At 33.8% G+C, this 19954-nt stretch overlaps 1 protein-coding gene across 1 annotated transcript in view; it reads right to left on the bottom strand.

The window, feature by feature from the left end:
• LOC149082964 (cell adhesion molecule Dscam1-like) overlaps positions 1-19954 on the bottom strand; it is a 148451-nt gene that overhangs the window by 45727 nt on the left and 82770 nt on the right. The window contains exons 5-7 of the mRNA XM_089236011.1: positions 19356-19473; positions 14141-14319; positions 3837-4109 (exon numbers count right to left, since the gene is read on the bottom strand). Coding sequence (XP_089092137.1) covers positions 3837-4109; positions 14141-14319; positions 19356-19473 — 570 coding nt within the window. The remainder of the gene's footprint in view (positions 1-3836; positions 4110-14140; positions 14320-19355; positions 19474-19954) is intronic.

The following is a 19954-nucleotide window of genomic DNA, read 5'->3' as shown; positions in this document are numbered from 1 at the left end:
CTGGATGTGAAAAAGGAGCGTTTTTGATCAACTTCATGACAGTTTTGTATTGATCTCTTTGAGTGGATACACGCCGTTTACAAAAAGACTCTTCTCTATTGACAAGCATATACGAGTCTTTGAGTGTAAAGTAGATAAAAGTAGATCTAGAGTTCCAGATGAAATTTTTTTTCGACGTGATCATAATTTGATACTGTTCCATCTCGAGAAACTTCGAGTGATATTCTGTCTGAACGACATTCCTTCAAGATTCATCGACAGCATTTATGAGACGGAACATTAGGCAATATTCAACATTCATCATATTAACCAGGCCCAATCGGGAAAAGCTACGAAGATCGGCTATATTTAGCGATCTTGAATTCACTGGTTGTCTGTATTATGCATGTACAGTCCGTATTTGAAGATCCTGATTGTTGTCGTGTACTCTTGTAATATAATAGCCCGTGCTTTTAAAACAATATACTATCAATAGCTTACAAAAAAAGAAAAAGAAAGATAGGTTCACATTCAGTGCACAATGTGATCGGCATCGAAAAGCTGCCTTACGTATGTATTTTAGTGGTTATTCGCGGTGTTTTTACATTAAGCACATGTAACTTATCTTCTGAAATTCCTCAAGCATATTTTACTTCAAACCTTGTCAAGTAGACTGCCAAATGAAAATGAAGCCGTGAATTGCAAGAGCTCAAAAAAATCATCGTCAAACCCCTTACTACAGTAAAAAAAACACGGAATAGTCTTTTCCACGGCAAGCCCTTTTGTCCAAAATTCCAAAAAAATGTCCATGAACTAGGATTAAATTGCAAATATAAGTCAAAGAGACTAAATAGATACTGTTTTATAAATTTTAGTAAAGGAAAATAATTTTTGTACATTTTTGTCTACCGTTCGAGAAATTCCCATCGTTCTAATGTTAAGAATGAAAAATTATTTAATCGATCGATTAGTTAATTTGTGTAATAACACACTTTATCCTTTACTAGGATCATGTGAGTTAGGTACACATATATGTTCCACAGGCCTTAACTTGGAAAAGGAATCATTAAAAACCATTTAAAACCGTTAAAAATGAGATACAATGATGTACGCATACGTGCACCTCTAGAGCAAAGAGGATATTTATGATAGAATGGCAGAATTTCACTGAAGCATCGGTGTTAGGATGCGTATTTTATTTGTTTTGTAAAGAAGTAATGATCTATCAATGTAGAATGTTTGAGTTATTCCAACTGTCTAGGTTTGACTCCTGAAAAATCAATCATTGAATGTAGTAGTAGGTAGGTAACAAAAACCATTTCAGTGACACAAGATCACGAACTCATTCAGTATCTTGCTTGCGGATATACATATTTCCTAAGACACCACACCTTATGTTACATTTCATCGCGTAGAAGTACTTGCTTATTTATATTTTTTCTCCTTTTTCTTCTTTTCGCACGTGATTGATGCCGAGACGTTCGTTGGAGATCGCGTGCGAATTCGCAGGCAGATAGACCCTTTCATTTACAATCAATACACAAAGGAGATTATCAAACACTCTGAGAATGTTTATTGTGTGTGCTTGTGTGTGTATAGAACTTTGTTTACCCGTTTCTCCTTTTCCGTGAACGTTCTCTGAATGCAAAATTGATGCTGTACAAATGAGAGCTCCGATTGCGAACGACGCAATGGATGAAAATGACGGATCGTAGATAGCGGATACCTTGGAATTAAAGTAATGGAATAGCGCAAGAGTGAAAAAAAATAATAATCAGAAAGAATGCCGCGTTTATATGCAATTTCACGTTGACCATCGCTTTTATTGATGGGTTTTTTGTAGTTCAAGATTTTCTTAATGTTTTCTAGAAACAGAATCAGCAAACTCACCAGCAAACACTCCTTGTGCTTTTTCGAAACGTTACTTGCGTATAATCATAGAATGCATCGCAGGACTCATTTAAATTGAGTTCAAAATAATCACTAATTAGAATGATTTCAGATTTTGGATATTTTGATATTTGTTTTTAATTCGTGATATTGGACACATGTAAGTTCTTCAGAACGAAACTGTTCTCTAATGGGAATAGATGCGGATGTCCTTCATCGATTCGGATGTTGAAATACGTCTACAATTTAAGTTATCATGTTCTGAGCTGTCCACAGCCATTATTATTCATCAGAAATTTATGAATCTCTGAGAACGTTTCGGTAGAGGAAATGGAGTAGAAATTGAAAAGAAAACCAGATTGTGGCGTACACAACTAGAGGGGGAATAATGTGAAAATGGCATCGTTCATGAATAGTTATTCCAACCTATATCTGTGACCCATATGATCAAGTTCTATTGCAAGGTATCTTAAAAATCTTCAGCAGAATATAATCTCTATCTCATTTGCTCTAAGTGAAGTTGGTGCGACGAAAAGGTACTTTGTTGGTAAAACTGTTTTACCTCAACTTTAATTATATACCAAAAGTTTTGCGGAGATTTACATCTCAGAAGTGAAACGAGACATTCTCAAAGTTTCATAGCTTGCTTATCACGAGTTACGACTGCAGACAGCTCAGAACATGGGAATTAGTTACAGACACCCTGTATAAAAGCGAGACATTTCTAAGGCGATTCAAATCCAGCTGCTGCAGTTTTATGAATTCATTATACATTTTTGGATAGAAACATTTTTCGTCTACAAATTTTCACGATTCATGTTAACATTCACACGTGAATATATTTGGAAACTTGTCCTAGCCCATGGTCGGTATCCAATGTTAATGCTAAATGTATCACTAAAGTTACTTGGGGGTTGATATTGTGTGTGTATTACTACATGTTTGCATCTATGTATAAGTTTATGTACAGTATTTATACGCATATAGGACGATGTATAATTTTAGAGGTCAAGATAATTCAATAACTCATTTCGTTTATTCACAGATAATAGTATAAAATGCTCTTATTAATGTAAACAACTACGTTTTCTTAACGCTATCATCTTCCATCTTTCGGACTTTCCCTCCGATATGTCGCTACAACTTTCTCTTTTTGACTCTCACTACAGCAAAACATCGTAGTCAGATCCATTTACTGCATTTGGAATGAAGAATTTCCTGAATGACTTTGATACAAGTTCTAGAGGTATACTCTATCACGCGACTGAAACCCACGTAGCAAAATTTGAAGCATTATCTCATTTGAAGTGGCGGTTGTGGTTACTTCATGATCTTGGCCAGTTACGTGCAGCATCCATTACTAGTTGCATCCACGGTTAAAAGGAAGATATAAACCAGTCCGTGTACATTTTCCTCTCGCGACCTTCAAATGGCTTGTTGATACATACGTCTAAGGCTACATCAATAAGCTGTAATCTTAGTGTGAGCCAGGCACATCTTAAGAGCATCATGCCTCCCCAGGAGCAGGGAACGTTTTTTAGCCCTACCTGCCAAATTATCTGAAAATTTAACTACTTCTCATTTTTCTCTGAGTCCCCCCCCCCCCCCTTCTCTTGGGCTTATGCGTTAAAAAGGTACTGACGTGAGCTACGGATGGTTCAAAAAAAAGAAACTCCCTCGCTCGCGAATATAAGGTGACCTAGAGTTTTGAAGCAGTGAAAACTCAATGAAAACCTCGTCTTATACGCAAGTGAATACGGTACATGTATGTTTGTTATTTGTATATATATATAAATTTGTATATACACAAACAAGATAACACCAAGAATATGAGCAGACATAATGGCTAAGATTTCCGTCGAAACACCTTTTAACGAAAATATTCCGTGAGGCCTAAGCGAATCAAAGTCTCTTCCAGAAAATGAAAGCGGAATGAAAATGAGGAGATTCTATCATCAACAACGTACCTGCTATCTCGAGTTCGGCAGTCCCCTGAGAAGAATACTGGTCGTTATGCGCGAAGCATTGGTACATTCCTTTGTCCTCTCGTCTCACTGAAGATATATGGAGAACGTCTCTGGACAGCAACCGGACTCTCGAGTCACTCGGAAGTATCGACCTCCTGTCCTTAATCCACGAAACTTCATGCACAGGGTAACCAGTGACGTTGCAACTGAAGGTCGCTTCCTGCCCTACAGTCAGCTCCAAACGCTGCGGTCGAAGGCTCACCGAGAGAGGAGCTAAGATTGTCATAAGATAATAAAGAGAGATATAAGAAACAAAGACAGCAGCAACAAAAAATTGAAGACATTTATCTTTTTTTTATTTTATTTATCTTCCTTTTATTTATTTTTCTATTATTTATTTCTTTCATTTATCTTTTTTTTCTACTTGGGGTGGAATCGATTGAAGTTTTTAGTAAATCACAAGTTTAATCGGTTTATCGACTCTTTAACAGTCGAACGTTTAAACAGTTAACATATTCAGTCGAATCCCGTTTTAACGAACACCGTTATAGCGAAAATCTCGTTTTCGATTTATAACGGAATTTTTGCTATAACGAAGTGATTTCTCCGGTCTCTTGGAGTTCAATATAACGGGAATCGACTGTATGTATACGTTCCATTCCTTTCATGAGACGAGCATATGATTTTATCCTCATGAGCTGAGCATATGGTTTAAAACTTAGGAATTTCTTAAAGAGGAGTTTGGAGTTCTTAGCCTTCAAATAGCATTGAAATTAACAGAAATGCATTACAATAACGTATAAATGCATTTTCATCTGATATTTCACTTTTTTTTATATTTTTTGCATAAAAAATACATTTTTTAGAGTGTGTGTGTGTGGGGGGGGGGGGCATACGCCTCTTATTTCCTTTCCCGCGTTCTCTGATCCCAATATACGCCAGAAGGTAGGGGGCAGAACTCGTTTTTACGAACGCCATTATGGCGAAAATTTCACTGTAACGAAAACACGTTTAATCCTTAAATGAGTTTAATTTCAGTGTATTGCCGAAACGCGTTTTACCCTTATTTATTCCGTTTTTCGAATTCATATATCTCTACGAATATTGCACTCAGGAACGTGATTTTTTCCTTGTGTTTGGTGGTCTCCGAAGAGACAGGGCAACAGCTTTTCAGTTGGATTTTTGAGCACAGGGTGCTGTATAAAAAAGTACATTTTCTTTATTTTAATAACTGTACAATCCCTTGCAATACAAATAGCGTATCTGAGGTCCACACGCTATTTAGATACTTTTCCAATCTCGAGGTATGCCTCTAATATCAACGGTTCGCCAGCAATTTGTGGTGCGTGTTGTTAGCTATTCAACCCGTATAAAATAATGGTATTTTAAAAATTGTTTAGTTCCTTGTTTTCCGAAAATTTACGTAATTTTTTAATACTTTATAATGATTATTTCAGTTTTAAGAAAATAACCTTGCATAATAATTTGATAGTGAGATCAATCGAACGATCTCTTTTCGTTAACGATGCGATTTAAATAACTGAAATGCGCCTTCAGTATTCCAATAACGCTTTTGAACAGCGATTGTAAGACTACCAAGCAACTTTAGCTCATTTGATATTCTTTGGAACCGAATTGGCAATTTAGATATCATATTGATGAAAGTAGGAAAAATTTATTGAAGTTAGAATATACACTCAGGCTGATCGTCAGCGGAAAGAATTCCGGCATCGTAATATATTTGATCTTCTCAATTTATCGTTAGAATGTAATAGCGAACGCATTTTACAGGTTGCGGGAAGACCTTATATATTGTTCAACTTCTCAGTCATTGATCATTTGAGATGTACTTCCTATTAAAGGATGTGTCCTAATAACGTAAAGATAGAAGGGAAGATATAGAGATAGATCTAAGAGATATATTTTATTTCTTTTTTATTTTACGAAGAACTTTGTTTCTCGAAACACAAATCAATATTTTCTAAATTCTGCTCTCTACCTATGACTTATAGTCAGAAACATTGTATCGTTCGGAAAATTAGTCTAAAAGAGGTTTCGTGTTTCTAAGATATTCAGATATCATCTTCAACCATTTTGAATCCACTGCTGGATGTATGTCTCCTCTAGAGATTTTTCCATTTTACTGTTTGATGCTTTGCCATCCAGTTGACTATGGCCACTTCATCGCTTATCTTGTTTGGGGACGCCTTCTCGGACGTTTATTGCCAGGAGGGGGGAGGGTACTAATCCAGAATACTTGTGATCCATCTGATGTCCTATTTCACAATACGGCCGGCCCATTTACTTTTTAGACAGTTAATACTTTCTCCATGATATTATATACTTTCGTTCGGTTCCCCTTATTTACGTGATTCGTTTATTGAATCGTTTAAAATGTTTTAAAGAGTCGTCTCAGATTTGGGAAAATTTGCATTTATTTTAGTATTTTAAAATGAATTTCACAGGGCTATATAAACGGGCTTGTGATATGCCCAGGGTACGTAAAACTTTTCACCGAGCATGTGTTTTTTCGACGTGCACTGATCACGTGCACGTCGCGGGCGTATAAGAAAAACAAAAACTACACTCCCGTTTCTTTTTATTCTTTTTAGTTTTTCATCGACGATGTGCAAGTGGTCTTACACACACATTCATGAAATTCCACAGAAATGTTTTAATTGACAATCACGAATCAAATGTGAAGTCAACGTATTTTAATCGATTTTCACGGTCCTAATATTTAGCAGCCCGGTGAGGTCAGGTGCTTTCATATACTGCAACTCGGCTGTTCTGGTAAATGGGGAATATTATTTATGTTATATAGTATCATATAAACATCATTTTATGATATGATATTCACAGAAGAAGGATAAAAGTCTCATTGATTGGATAAAAATATATAAAAATAATATAGTAAAAATATATTTACGGAATTATTCTAGAGGATATGAAGTGTCCTTAAGGGATAATATTCTTCGACCGATTCTAAAATTGTACAAAATATGTACGCGCATTTCTCATCTACATAAAAATACCCATCTAAAAATTAAAAAAAAAGCTATCCATCACAAAAATTTGCGATCTCTGCTGTTACCCATCAAATAAAAAACTAATATATTATAATTTTTCAAGTAAAGTTGGTGTTGTTAGTTTGAAACCGGCATCTGGCATGAAAACGAATAAATTGTGCTATATTGTAACTTATTATTTATTTTGTGCTCCATATCAGTATAAATTTTATTCTCCAAAATACCGTTTTTTTAATATGTTTTTATATTTGACTCTAGATTATTTTTTTGTAAATGCCAAAAAAGCACACTTAATTGGTATTTTGACACATACATTTTACACCGGTATACAGCATAAAAATAATATAATTTCATACCCCATGTTGCTAATTTTTGTTCTGCACTCACCAACAATATTTTGTTTTAGGAATTATAACAGATATTTTTCTTTTTATTCACAATAGGTAACAGCGGAGTTCCCAGCTTGGCGGGGTCTCTCGTATTTATAAAAGCAAAGTATAAATATGATGTATAATGAGTTGGGAGTTCAGGAAAATTTTCTGCCTATATTTGTTTGTTTGCCGGTTTGCGAAAATGTTCACTTAATTTTATGTGAACTAAACCGTACAAGACCCAGACTATTCATGCCAATTGTTAATTTTATCTCCACTCACACGATTCGACACTATAATGCCGTCTGAAAATTATTGTTGGAAGATTCCCCGGTTTTTATCAGTGAATTTTTCGTTACGTTCTGGAATTTATCAGGATTTTTGTCCTGGTTTCTTAGTTTCATGATCTGCTTCTAGACCCTATTCTTGGTCCGCGCCTGTCGAAGTCCGGTCCTGTACCAAATATCGGTTATGATTATATGAGTGAGGTGAATTGTAACTTGGTGACTTCTTTTCTGAAGCGAACACCGCGGAAAATCACAGTTTGACTCATTTTAGATTTTTAATTTTTCATAATTTTGTATTTTTTTCATAATTTAAATTAAAAACAATGTGCGACATTCGATATTTTTTTCATGCAAATAAATCAATTTGTTTTTAATCTTTATTATTAAATCCAGTGAAAATATTTTACGGGCACCAATATTTTAAATTACATGCCCACCCGGCATGCAAATTTTGGATATTTGTCTGATCTTGATATCTTTACACCTAATAATTTTACCTACACATCTTATGTAAAATTATGTTTATTTATTTATTTCGCACCTTAAAATATGTTTATAATCATACGGGATTTAACTCCAATATGTCGCAGCTGTTGTATTAAAATAAAAGCTAAGTCGTCGAAATATCTAAGCAGAGACTGGTTTAAATCACGTATTTCACATGCTTATATCAAGGTGAATAAATCACATAGAAACATGATATTTTTTTCTATTTAATCCACTAAATCTATAGAAAAAAAAAGAAATTAAAAATGTTAAGTAATAGGCAAGTAGAATTAGCGTGTAAAAAATGAAATTTTTCATACATTTACTGGAAAGAACAGATGACGTACCGTGTCTTAAATTTATACTTATTAGATTAACTTCTTTAAAGTATACCGTGTCTTTCATGGTTGAAAGTTAAAGGTTGTATAAAAACTTGATGAAGAAAAAGGATGTCGTACTATCACTGCATGAATTTGTGGACAAACCACTACATAAATTTGTATATAACATAGGAATAAAATTCATAAATTGCACATTTTTTGATTATCATTGTGAAATAACTGAGAATGTATTGAGATATCAATCAACGGTTGAAATGGAAAATTATATTTGACTGCTCCGAAGAACTGAAAATATAATTTGAAAAAAAGTTTTTAAATTAATCAAAGTTATTAAATCTAGGAAGTAATATAAATAACACAAGAAACGATATATATATATATATATATATTTGAAAAAAATATATACTTCGTCTTTTAAATCCTTTAAAGAACGAGTCAAGCAAGTTTAATTGGCTGTTAGTTATCAAACTCTTAAAAGTTTTTTAAATCTAATTATTTCGATAGCTTATTTATTACCCATTCTAACAAATCAAAAATAATTGCCAGAGAATTCAAATCTTTCATGGTTAAAAAGTTTTCGTGAAATTATTTAATCAAATTTAACAACTCTGGAGCACGAAAAAAAAAACTTATTTGTAGCATCGAGGAATTATCAGAATTATTTGCCGAGGAATTCATACGCGTGAAAAGATTTCTCTTAATCTATTTCAATTTTATGGATTCCACAATATTTTCTGAAAGATATAGTTCTTATTTAAAAATATGATTTTACGATGCTAAGAAAAAATTAAGCCGAACAATGAAACGAATGTATTTACTTCGAAACTTCATTCCACAAAACGGTGAAATATTCCTACTTTTATCAAATAAAGATCCATTTTTATGATGTTTTAACTGAAACATGGCTTCTTTTTTTGTTTTGGTTTCACGAAAGGTGTGACATAAAGCAGATTTCTCACATGTATAAAATTTGTTGAACTTAATTTAGGATAAGCGAACAAAATTTTTACGAATTATTTTCGAAAACGAGTTATTTATATAAGATTTACGGTTTTACTATATTATTTTTTCAAGGGAAGTTATCTTTGGACGGCTTATAGTGTTTTCAGAAGAAAGATTCTGTTTTTGTTTACTTTTCGCAATCAAAAGGGAGTGAATTTTCACTATATAATGCCGGTTTCTGCTTATAAAAATATTATTTTCCTGGAGATTTTCGTTTAAAATTATATTTGTGTATGCCCCGTCTTTTATTTGAACGGTTAAAATTCTGTTTCAACTGGTTCAAATCCATTATTCTGATTTATTATTTCTGTAGTATTAATAAATTATTATAAATTATTCGATCCATTATTTCTGTAGTATTACTTTCATATTGAAATAGTAATTACCTACTACTCGATTGAAAAGACTTGATGAAGTGTTAGATTTAAGGCACATGATTTGCTCTACCGGAGTATTATTTACTTCCAATTCTAAGTTTTATGCATGTAGAAATGAGTGGATAAATGTTAGAGTTTTCATAAATGAAAAAAAAAGGTGTATTTAAAACCAAAATAAGTGTAAACGACCCTTTTGCAACATTTTCGGACAATTCACCGACAACAACATTTACCGCAAGCAAAATTTAAGACAAAAAATCCATCGGCAAATGTTTGATACTAGTGAGGGAGCTGGTGATTGAGCAAGTAAGTGAGTGAGTAGGTAACAAGTGACCGCGAATGAAGTCAATGAGTGACAGAAAAGTTAGTGAGTTGGCTAGTGATCGAGTGATCTAGTGAATGAGCGGGTGACAGAGTGAGTGACGTAGTGAGTCCGCTCATTGTAGTCAGTGATCTACTGATGACTGATAGAGGGAGTGACCTAGTGAGTGAGTGGTAGAGGGAGTGCCATTGTGATCGAGTGAGTGAGTGAGTGATAGAGTTTGAGACCTGGGCGTGTTAGTAAGTGACAGAATGACCTACATTGACTGATTCATTTGCTCACTTGCTCACTCACCCACACACTTGATTGTTCATTGACTGACTCATCAGGTCATTTGTTCACTCGCTGACTCACTCACTCACTGATTCATCTTGTCACTTGCTCACTCGCTGACTCACTTACTCACTCACTCACTCACATACTCAATCACTGACTCACTTATTCACCGACGTACCTTATTGCTCTTCCACTGAATCAACTGCTCACTCAATCACTTTGAATATTCGCGAATTTGTTCACTCACACCTGTCGAACTGCTGTCAGTGAATTTTGTCAGCGATGAATTTTCATTTCAGTGAATTGCGTGGCGGTGAATTCTCCGGACACGCATTTGCTTCGGTGTGAATTAATAAAATTTGTATATAAACTATTATTAACCATTTTATGAATAAAAAAACCAGTTTTTTCTGCGATTATGATGTCTGCTCCATTAAAAGAATGAAACATGACAGTTTGCGTTGCTCTTTACCCTACACCAACTCCGGTTATATATCGCCATACAGCAATTTCCAACCAGAGGAGTTGGGTGGGAGTACATGAAACATCTGAAAATTCATAAACAATTTTGAAATGATATTTCATATTTTTAGGAAATCTAAAAATTAATATTTTTGTAAAAGATGCGAAACAGGAAAATTAATATTTTAATGAAAACCATTATTTTATATAGAATAGAACAAATACTGTTTTCCATAAACTTTTCTATATAAACATAAAAAATAGTAAAAATTTATGGGAAAAATTCAGATTCGAAAAGTTTACGAGTTTCCACAGAATTAAAAATATTAATACGCAGATAAAAAAAAAGTAAAACAAAAACAGCGAAATTACTCAGCACTTACTTCAAACCATATTTATGGTTAATTAGAATTTCAAAATTATAATGGCCATACTTTTAATTAAAATTTACTCGGTCATACATAAGAAATATATTTCTCAATGAATAATTATTTTTAAAAGTTTATTTCATCAACTCGAAAGTTTTTTTCTACTTATCGTAACTCACTATGGAAATAATTTAAAAAAAACATAAATTTAATATTGATTTTTTTTTACACATGCTATCCTTGACACAAATAACGTTCCACACATGGTTTTTTTTGATAATTAAAGCACATTCCTGAAATTAGAAATTTATTTCTCATTTCATAATATGAAAATTTAATGAATGAAGAACTTAATAAATGAAGAAAATCCATTTCCAATCATGGAAATCATCAGTGGATTAAGTATTCGAGTTAAATTTATATATCGCATGTTTCTTATCATTCTGACAGGGAAACATTCGATAAGAAAAGAGAATAGCTTTATAATAATGAAAAAAAAATCGATTTAGTTTTTTTTCTGATGAAAAGAGGGAAAAAAATATTTTAAGATAAAAAAAAAAGATCGAGCGAAAAAGTCTCGGAAATGGATTCGAATAAATCACTTCTCCGAGGTTCAATAAAGATTTGAATTTATAAATTTTCGATTCTACTTATCGCTCTTTCCAGTTCCAAATCTCTTGTGATTTAATGCGTATCACTGGAATCATTTCTCTGCTATGCATTCGGTCACGATGAATTTTACTATTGAGCCTCCGAGTGGAAATCGGTGTATGGTCCAATGATAATCGTTTTCCCTTGCTGGTTAAAACCATCGAGATTCAAAGTAAACGTTTTTTTTGAATATTTTTTTAAAAGAAAAGTTATTTTCGAAAGAATTAATCACCTCTTATCATCTGAAGTTCTGTAATTTGGAAAACGAATCGAATAGGAATGATGTATTAGCCTTGATTCCACCGTTGATTTTTTATTCACATTTTTGGCCATGTGGAGCTTGATTTAAACGTGTGGTTATTTTACTTATGATATTTCTTACTTTTACGATTCGGGGCTATCTAGTGATTCCATCGAAACTTTCTGTGTAGTGTAAAAGCACCAAAAAAGAGAAATGATGGCTAAATAACAGAAGTTCAAGCCAGCTGTATCAATAAATGTTATATAATGCTTTCTTTATTGGGCAGGAATTACATTAGATGCTGCTTATTAGAATCGTGGTTAATGTTATCGATCGGATATTTTTATCACTTTCACAAAGTGTCGTTATCAGGCGTAATCGTTCATCATTATCAGCAGAGCACGGAAGTTCAGGAAAAACGCTATAGATGCCTATTTTTCAATCTGTTTTTTTGTAAAAACAAATTTTCCAAATTTTTAATGCCATAAATGCCTATTCTGACATTGGTTTTAAGTTTTTTTGTGAATTTTCAAGGTCATATAATGTTAAAAATTTAATATTTTGAGCATGGAGAACTTCAAAAAACTTTGTCTTTTTAAAATCTCTCAGTATCAGAAAGTTATCCCCTTCCAGCCCTATTTAAATTCAAATATGTGAAAGTGCCTCAGAGATATAAAATTTGGTGTTTCCCTGCGTTAACCTTTCTTTGGCTCGATGGTGTTAGACACGAATGTTTTTGCTTTAGACTAACGCAGCTATATATATGAAAGAATCTGATCGGGGAAAAAAAATTAGAATATTTTTTTCTCCTCGTGCATTGAATAACTTGTATATGTATAGCTGACCGATCACTATTCTAAGACGTCAACAGTTGATGTCTTGCTCACCCAAGCTGTGCAATAGTTGAGAGAGTTTTTCCCTGGGGGCCCATTTTACTTTTTTTATGCCACAAGTGCACTCCAAACACTATGACAAGTTATTTTAGGTATTTAGTATTCGACTGAATTGATCAGAGACGCGCCCAGTGACAGGTACACTCGAAGGAGCAACACAGTCATTTTCTCTATTTGCTCCACGTCTAATAATGATGGCCTTGGAATCAACAAATCTTGAAAATCAAATACATTCCCTTTTTCCCATGAAATCAATCTAATTTTGAAAATAATGCGGTTATTATAAGCTATAATTGTAACGGTAGACGGAATAAGCGCGATAAAATTTTTGTCAGTTTTCAGACGCTCAATAAGTAGGTTTTTAGTTACTTTTCCTTTCTCTCCTCAATTACTAATGCATTTTTTTAGTGCCTATTCTGAATATTTTAGTGCCTTTTTTTGCCTGTTCCATCTACGTGTGGCGTGGCGTTTGCAATGGATTTTTTATAGTGGAGGCAAATGGAATTGAGATGAAAAAATAAAGTATTTTATGTTCTTGGTAAATTTCTTTAAGTTGAACTTCAAAATTACTAGGTAGAAAGATGTTTTCAAAGGATCTATAAGTCGTATCGTACATTGAAAAATATCCTAGTCTACAGTAAAAGTTATATTTTAACCCCCTCACAATGACTGAGAAGACGCGGTCTTATCTTAAAAGAGGGGACACAAATCATGATTGAGAACAGTACGATAAGTATTGTTCTAAGTGCGTAATAACTACGAAACGTTATGTATGCAACAGCATGAATATTTTGGGACTTGTTTTAAGTGTGGAGGAGCAGTTGGACGAAATAGACGCATGTAATTTAATTAACATTTTTGTTTTTGGATACAGTTATTAATCGGTTATTGTTATCAAAATTTGTGGTCTTGATGTGATCACTTTAAATGGCTTGCATTGTAGTTTATTACAATACTATGTCATTCAAGATTCAATTAATTAAAGTGAATTGATTAAATAATTCAAGATTATTTCATTTCTATAATCCCCATCCCAAATACACTGACAAATATATCTGCTGTTTATTTTAGAGATTAGTGTCTAGTTCCTTGAGTGTATAATTAAACATAAGTAACACAAACTTGTATTGTGCCATAAATTTTAATGGATCTACAAGGAAGATATTGAGATTTTCTTAACTCTCTCAGTTTCACTTACCAGTCACGATGAATGTGGTTTCGACCCTCCTCTCACCGATGCTGTTTCTTGCGATACACTGATACTGCCCAGCATCACTTCGCTCAGTTCGCGTGATAACAAGAGTCCCGTGTTTCAGCCATACCCTACCAGGTTCTTCGTCAACCGGTAGTAAGACGCCAGCAACTTCTTTTACCCATCTGAAAACGTAATATTCATATACAGGACATGTATAAGACCCACGGGAGTTTCAAACACACATAAATACATGATGGTCTCTTATCCAAAAAAAGGAAAATACATAGAAAAAAATTAAAAAGTTTCAAATTCATAGAACTAATGCGTATCGGACCGGTTTCCGATGGCAAATCTACAAGAAAATACTTTTTTGTTTGGGTGTCGTTAACCTTTTAATTAGCAAGCACTGAAATATCCAGAGGATTAAAATTTTGAGGGGTTATTTATATTGAGCTAAACGTATCCTAAATGATATTACATGACAAAAAAAATATTGACAGTATATTTATGGGATGCTCACCTCAGGGAATACATAATTTACTTAGATTTGAATAGCGTAAAAATGTCATTAATTATTTGCCAACTTTCCTATCATTGTTGAAGTATGCACAGCAACATGTCTCTCCTCTACACGTGTTATTTCCCTTCAAAATGCGAGGGTCCAAAACCGTTCTTGCTTGGCTCTAGCACATATATGCACATTTGAGTCCTTCCGTTGGTGACGATAGGAACTTCATGAACAGCTCACAAGAGAAATCGAATGTTTAGGAGTTGCTTAGAAGCATCAATGCCGAAACAAGCTCGGAATACAAAATGTTTTTATTTAAAGAATATAAAGAACTCGTATTGCTTTACAGAGCAACACCACCAAATAAAGAGATAAGCATTTTGTACACATAACTATAGCTATACAGCGTAATTCCATAATTCCCCTTGCCGTATTTTGCTGGTGAACCGTCAGTCTCAGATAAATACTTCCAATTAGAAAATGTATACAAATAATGCGTAGAACTGAGATACGTCATTCATAATGGAAGATGTAATATAGTTATTAAAACATAAAAAAATAATTATGTATACTTTGTCTTCATAAACCCAATAAGAAAGTTATTGTCCTGTCTCTCCTGACGCCAACAAAAAAAGAAATTCCACGTTTGTTATCGCAATATTCACTGACATATTTGAATTAAAATATCGGAGAAAAGTCGGGCAAGAACAGAATAAACTAACGGACACCGCTTCTTTCCTTCGCTTTTGCTGATCTTTTTCAACTCTTCTCCAATTTTTGAAATCAAATCTCTGCGAATGTTGTGCTCAGAAACAATTCTTTTTTTGCCTTACGAACGGCAGAGCAGCTACTTTCTAACTTGGTTTTTTTGAGGACAGATTGCCTGTATAAAAAGTTAATTTTTATATCTTAATAACTATATAACATTTTACAACAAGAATGACTGAATGACGTATCCAAGTTCTCTAGAGGATCAATGATTCGCAGAAATAGGAAAATAGGATAGGAAATAGGAATATAGGATTCACAGAAAAAGGAATGCAGAAATAGGAATTATGGAATCACCCCTTATATCATTGATATACATTTTGAATTTTCTGAATGCATACAGATTTTATCGTAACTTCTCACAAATTTTCCATCGATTTCTCCGTATCACTCTCACTTGTGCACCAACTTAAAAACTTTGATGCTTGGAACATTGAATTTGCAACATTGCTTAGAACATTAAAACTACTAAGTTTTGGTGCATAGTCACTTTATTATGCATGAACACATGCCTTCTGTTCGTAACTATAGCTATATACAACTGGGAAGTACCTGCGTAATAATGCACATTCGTGCTATGACATTTATGCGTACTAGTTATACAGTATTTCATGGTAATCTGACAGGAATATCACAAGGAGTGAAGGATTTTAACTGACATGTTGTCCATATTTCTATATCTCAATCTAAAATTCTATGTCAGGGAACATTTTGACACTTATAAGGCATCCCGTTCTTGCCGATAAATTATTGATGAGTGTCGAGGATAGCAAGCTCCACGCTGCCAGCACTACTCTTACGAAAATCTTTTTTTTTTGGGTGGGGGGGGGGGGGGTTATGGTGAAACTAGACCCTGGTATAATGCTTATGTAGCGCTTTTTAGAGCTGAATCTATGTGACATTGCATAAGAGGTTGAAGTAATTACATTAAAGTATTTCGAGAAAGGGCTTTGAAGCGCTTTTTGTTAGTTATTTGAAAAGAAAACGCGTGGAAGGCCTATTTTTCGAACGTCAGGTCTATCGACAATCCTGGCAGTTTGTGTAAAACGAAAAGTTATTTTCTGAGACACAAGAATCAGAAGGCGTTTGAGACTTGAAAAACAGGCTTCTCCATAGTTGTCTTTGGGCAATACAGGAGAAATATGTTCCCCACTTGAGAGATGTCTTAAGTGCGTTATATTTCTCTAAGTGAGGCAAAATTTTTGCTACAGTAATTCAAATGATGCGCTTGTCATTTTTTAAATAAATAATGAAAAAGTCCATCGATAGCTGGCACTGGAGCACACATATACATATTGAGCATGCTTACAAATATAAATGTTTAATATGTATCACTGAAACTGCTCAATATGTCCTCCTGCCTTCCCCCTTCATTTTGAACAATGTGCTCTAATCTCACAGGACAACATTCGGTGCCATGCTCTCTATATTTCGGCAGACTCAGATTCATTTTTACCTTCAGATGTAAAAAATATGGTTTTGCGGTTAGAACATATTTTTTCGAAATGAAGGGAGACACCTTACGCAGTTTCACTGCCACATATCAAACATTTGAATTGCTTCCCATCAAAGACTAACATTTGTCAGAAAAATCAAGTTAGCATTTTGGTTTGAAAAAGAATTTTTCTTACTCTTTAGAATATCGAAATCGGTTTCTATCTATTCTATCAAATCTATCAATTTCGGATGCAAGCACATTATTTTGGCTTAAAAAAATCGTTAGTATATAATTCAATGGAAGTTGCACAACGAAGTCATTTTTTGTCAACTTACTGAAGGTTGCAAATGTCTGTCTGATGTGAAGGCACTTATTTATATTTATAATCATATTCAATATTTAGATCTGGGCTCCAGTGCCACAATTCCAACAATCCACGAATTTTTTTTTTAAATTTAATAAAAGATAATCGTATTATTTGAATTATATGTAGAACAAATTTTGCCTTATTTGGAGCAGTAGAGCATTTTACAGCTCTCTGAAATGGGGGAATTTTTTTCTCACTTAAGTCGTAGAGATTGCAAGTGAAATGATCCTAAGATACTGCTTATTATATATAATCAAAATAACAAATATTTTAAGACATATATTTGCCATATAACACATATTTTATTTTTAACACACATCAGTCTTTAATAAGGTTACAAATAATTAATTTCTTTTGTCAGTGTTGCTTGCATGGCAAGCAATTCAAGTATGAAATAAATGAATTGCAAATCTGATGTTAAAATGCTTTATAATTTATAATAATATATATTCCTAAATATCTCTATATTCTACAACGCAATATTTATGTTCCTAAAAATATTCACATTAATGGGGAAAAAAATTCTTTCAGTATACGATATAATAACGCATGTTTAATTTTATTCATTCAGCAATGCAACTAATTTCTTTTTTATCAATATATCATTAACATACTCATCCAGAAGTTATTATGTCGGCTTTAAACATTCAAAAACCACAGAAGAAAAACCAATTTAAAAAAAGAAATGTTCCAACATTGTCATTAATCAATTACGCTTTAGATAATTCACCAATTCTTAACCCGTAAGTTTTTCCCCTCTATCTGCGAAATGGTACGCGAAAATGGTTGGTAATTTTTTTGAATCCAGAACAAAAAGTGGAAAAGGAAGAGGAAAAAAAAAATTATAAGTAATTCGTTTTCTGTTTGAAGAGAGAGCAGTCACACGAACACAAATTGCAATACAAACACTTTTCTTTTGTATTTGATTTTTTTTTTTTCGTTTTGTCCTTCTTCGCACATCGAATGTAAGAGAAGAAAAAAAAAGAGAGAAAACAAACAAAACCCTAGTAAAATTAAATGAGAAATTGAGTGTTTCTCCCTTTTCTTCTCTGTGTAAATGTAGGGGAAATAAAGAGCTCCTATTTATTTTGTAATTTGCAGCTTTTCCTCTCAGCAAAATAAGAAAAGCAGTGAACTTTTCTACTAGATGATCGACAGAAAAACCGCAAGTGTGGAAAAACAAAATAAAATACAAATGTGAACAGAGAAGAAAAGGGGTGAAAAAAAAAATAGTGTTTGATATCTCATTTGTTTCGTGGGAAAGCAATTCTCGAGAAGAGCTCGTTTAAGGCCCCGGGGCTCTCTTTTAATCTTTTTCCCCCCCTTATTTTTATATTACTTTTATTTTTTTCGGTACTTTCTCTATTTCTTTCCGGTTGGCACTTGGCCCAACACCAGTAGAAAACATGAGCGTTAATGGAAAGGAAATGACCATTATTCCGTAGATATTTGAATCTTTATCTCTTTCTTCTTCACTTTTTTTTCCCCCTTCTCCACATTTTTTCGAAAATAAGGTGGAATAGCGTAAAAGTAATAAAGAGTAGAAAAATACCTCAAAACAAGAGAAGTGAGAAGAGGTTATTTTTTCTTTTCTTTTGGTACTTTGATAGTTGTTTTGCGTGGAAGATGTTTTTCTCTCTCTCTCTTGTTCAAGAGAAAATGTTGAGCTATATAGCACACCATCACAGCTGGATACGCTTTGGATAACTGCCAGGATTTTGGGACTGTGGATACGGACCAGAATCCTTTAACTTAGCTAACTCGTAAGCAAGTTTCGGAAATCCTTTTTCTGGAATTCCTTCACGCAGTAGTTTTTCACGCGGGAGAAAGGAAAAATCGGAAGAATCTTTCGACAAATCTCTCTCGGTAATAAAAATTTAGTTTTTATCGCATTTTCCGATTAGTATTAATTTCTTTGAAGATTTCTACGAATTTCGAAATATTTTCTCTCAAGCTGATGAAAAGGCATTTCACAGGAGGAATCGATCGTGACGTCATATGGTTGCGTTAGAAATTGTATTGAAGTCTTGCTCTTCAGTTGAGCGGAATATGTTCACGTGATGTACGAAATATTGTGCCATGTTGGGGGAAAAATGGAAATCATAGTTTCAACGTGTGAAATCTGATATCAACTTACCGGTAGGAAGGCGGAGGATTTCCTTGTGCGACACACGGGAGTTCGGCAACGGCACCTTCTTCAGCTTGGATCTGAGATCTGCTGAATGTGAATCTTGGAAGCGTTGAGGAGTGGGGCTCTGAAAAAAGGTAACATATGATCAGAGTCGGTTATAAGTCGGAATCTATTCAAAATTAATCCGCCTGCTTCATTTTACACTGTTGGTCATCGTCCGTCTCCCTTACTGAACTCAAGCGCCAACTCAATATCCAACCGCTTTTCACCCGTAGACATATCTCTTTAATAACTTTCCTTTTCAAAATCCTTCATGGTCATTTTCATATCGACACTTCAAATTTTTTAACTCCAGCTTCATATTTTTCTAATAGAATTATCCATTCCCATAAATTGAAACCCATCTTTGCATCTACAGATTGTTTCACAAATTTAGTTTCTTTTCTCGAACAGTAACCGAGTGGTACAACCTCTCATCAAACACTATCGATTGCACAACAGTTACCTTTCCGATTTCTTTTGTGACATCAACAGTGTCTTCTGTTTAACTTCACCACCGCATTCCCCTGTATAGGCCTCGGCCAAGCAATATTGAATAAACGCAT

This window comes from Pholcus phalangioides, unplaced genomic scaffold, assembly GCF_987345545.1.
Source record: "Pholcus phalangioides strain wild (caught in Gottingen) unplaced genomic scaffold, Ppha-v1.0 ptg000009l_1, whole genome shotgun sequence".
NCBI lineage: Eukaryota > Metazoa > Arthropoda > Arachnida > Araneae > Pholcidae > Pholcus > Pholcus phalangioides.
Note: the sequence above shows the minus strand (reverse complement) of the source record. Positions and strands in the feature narration are given on the sequence as shown.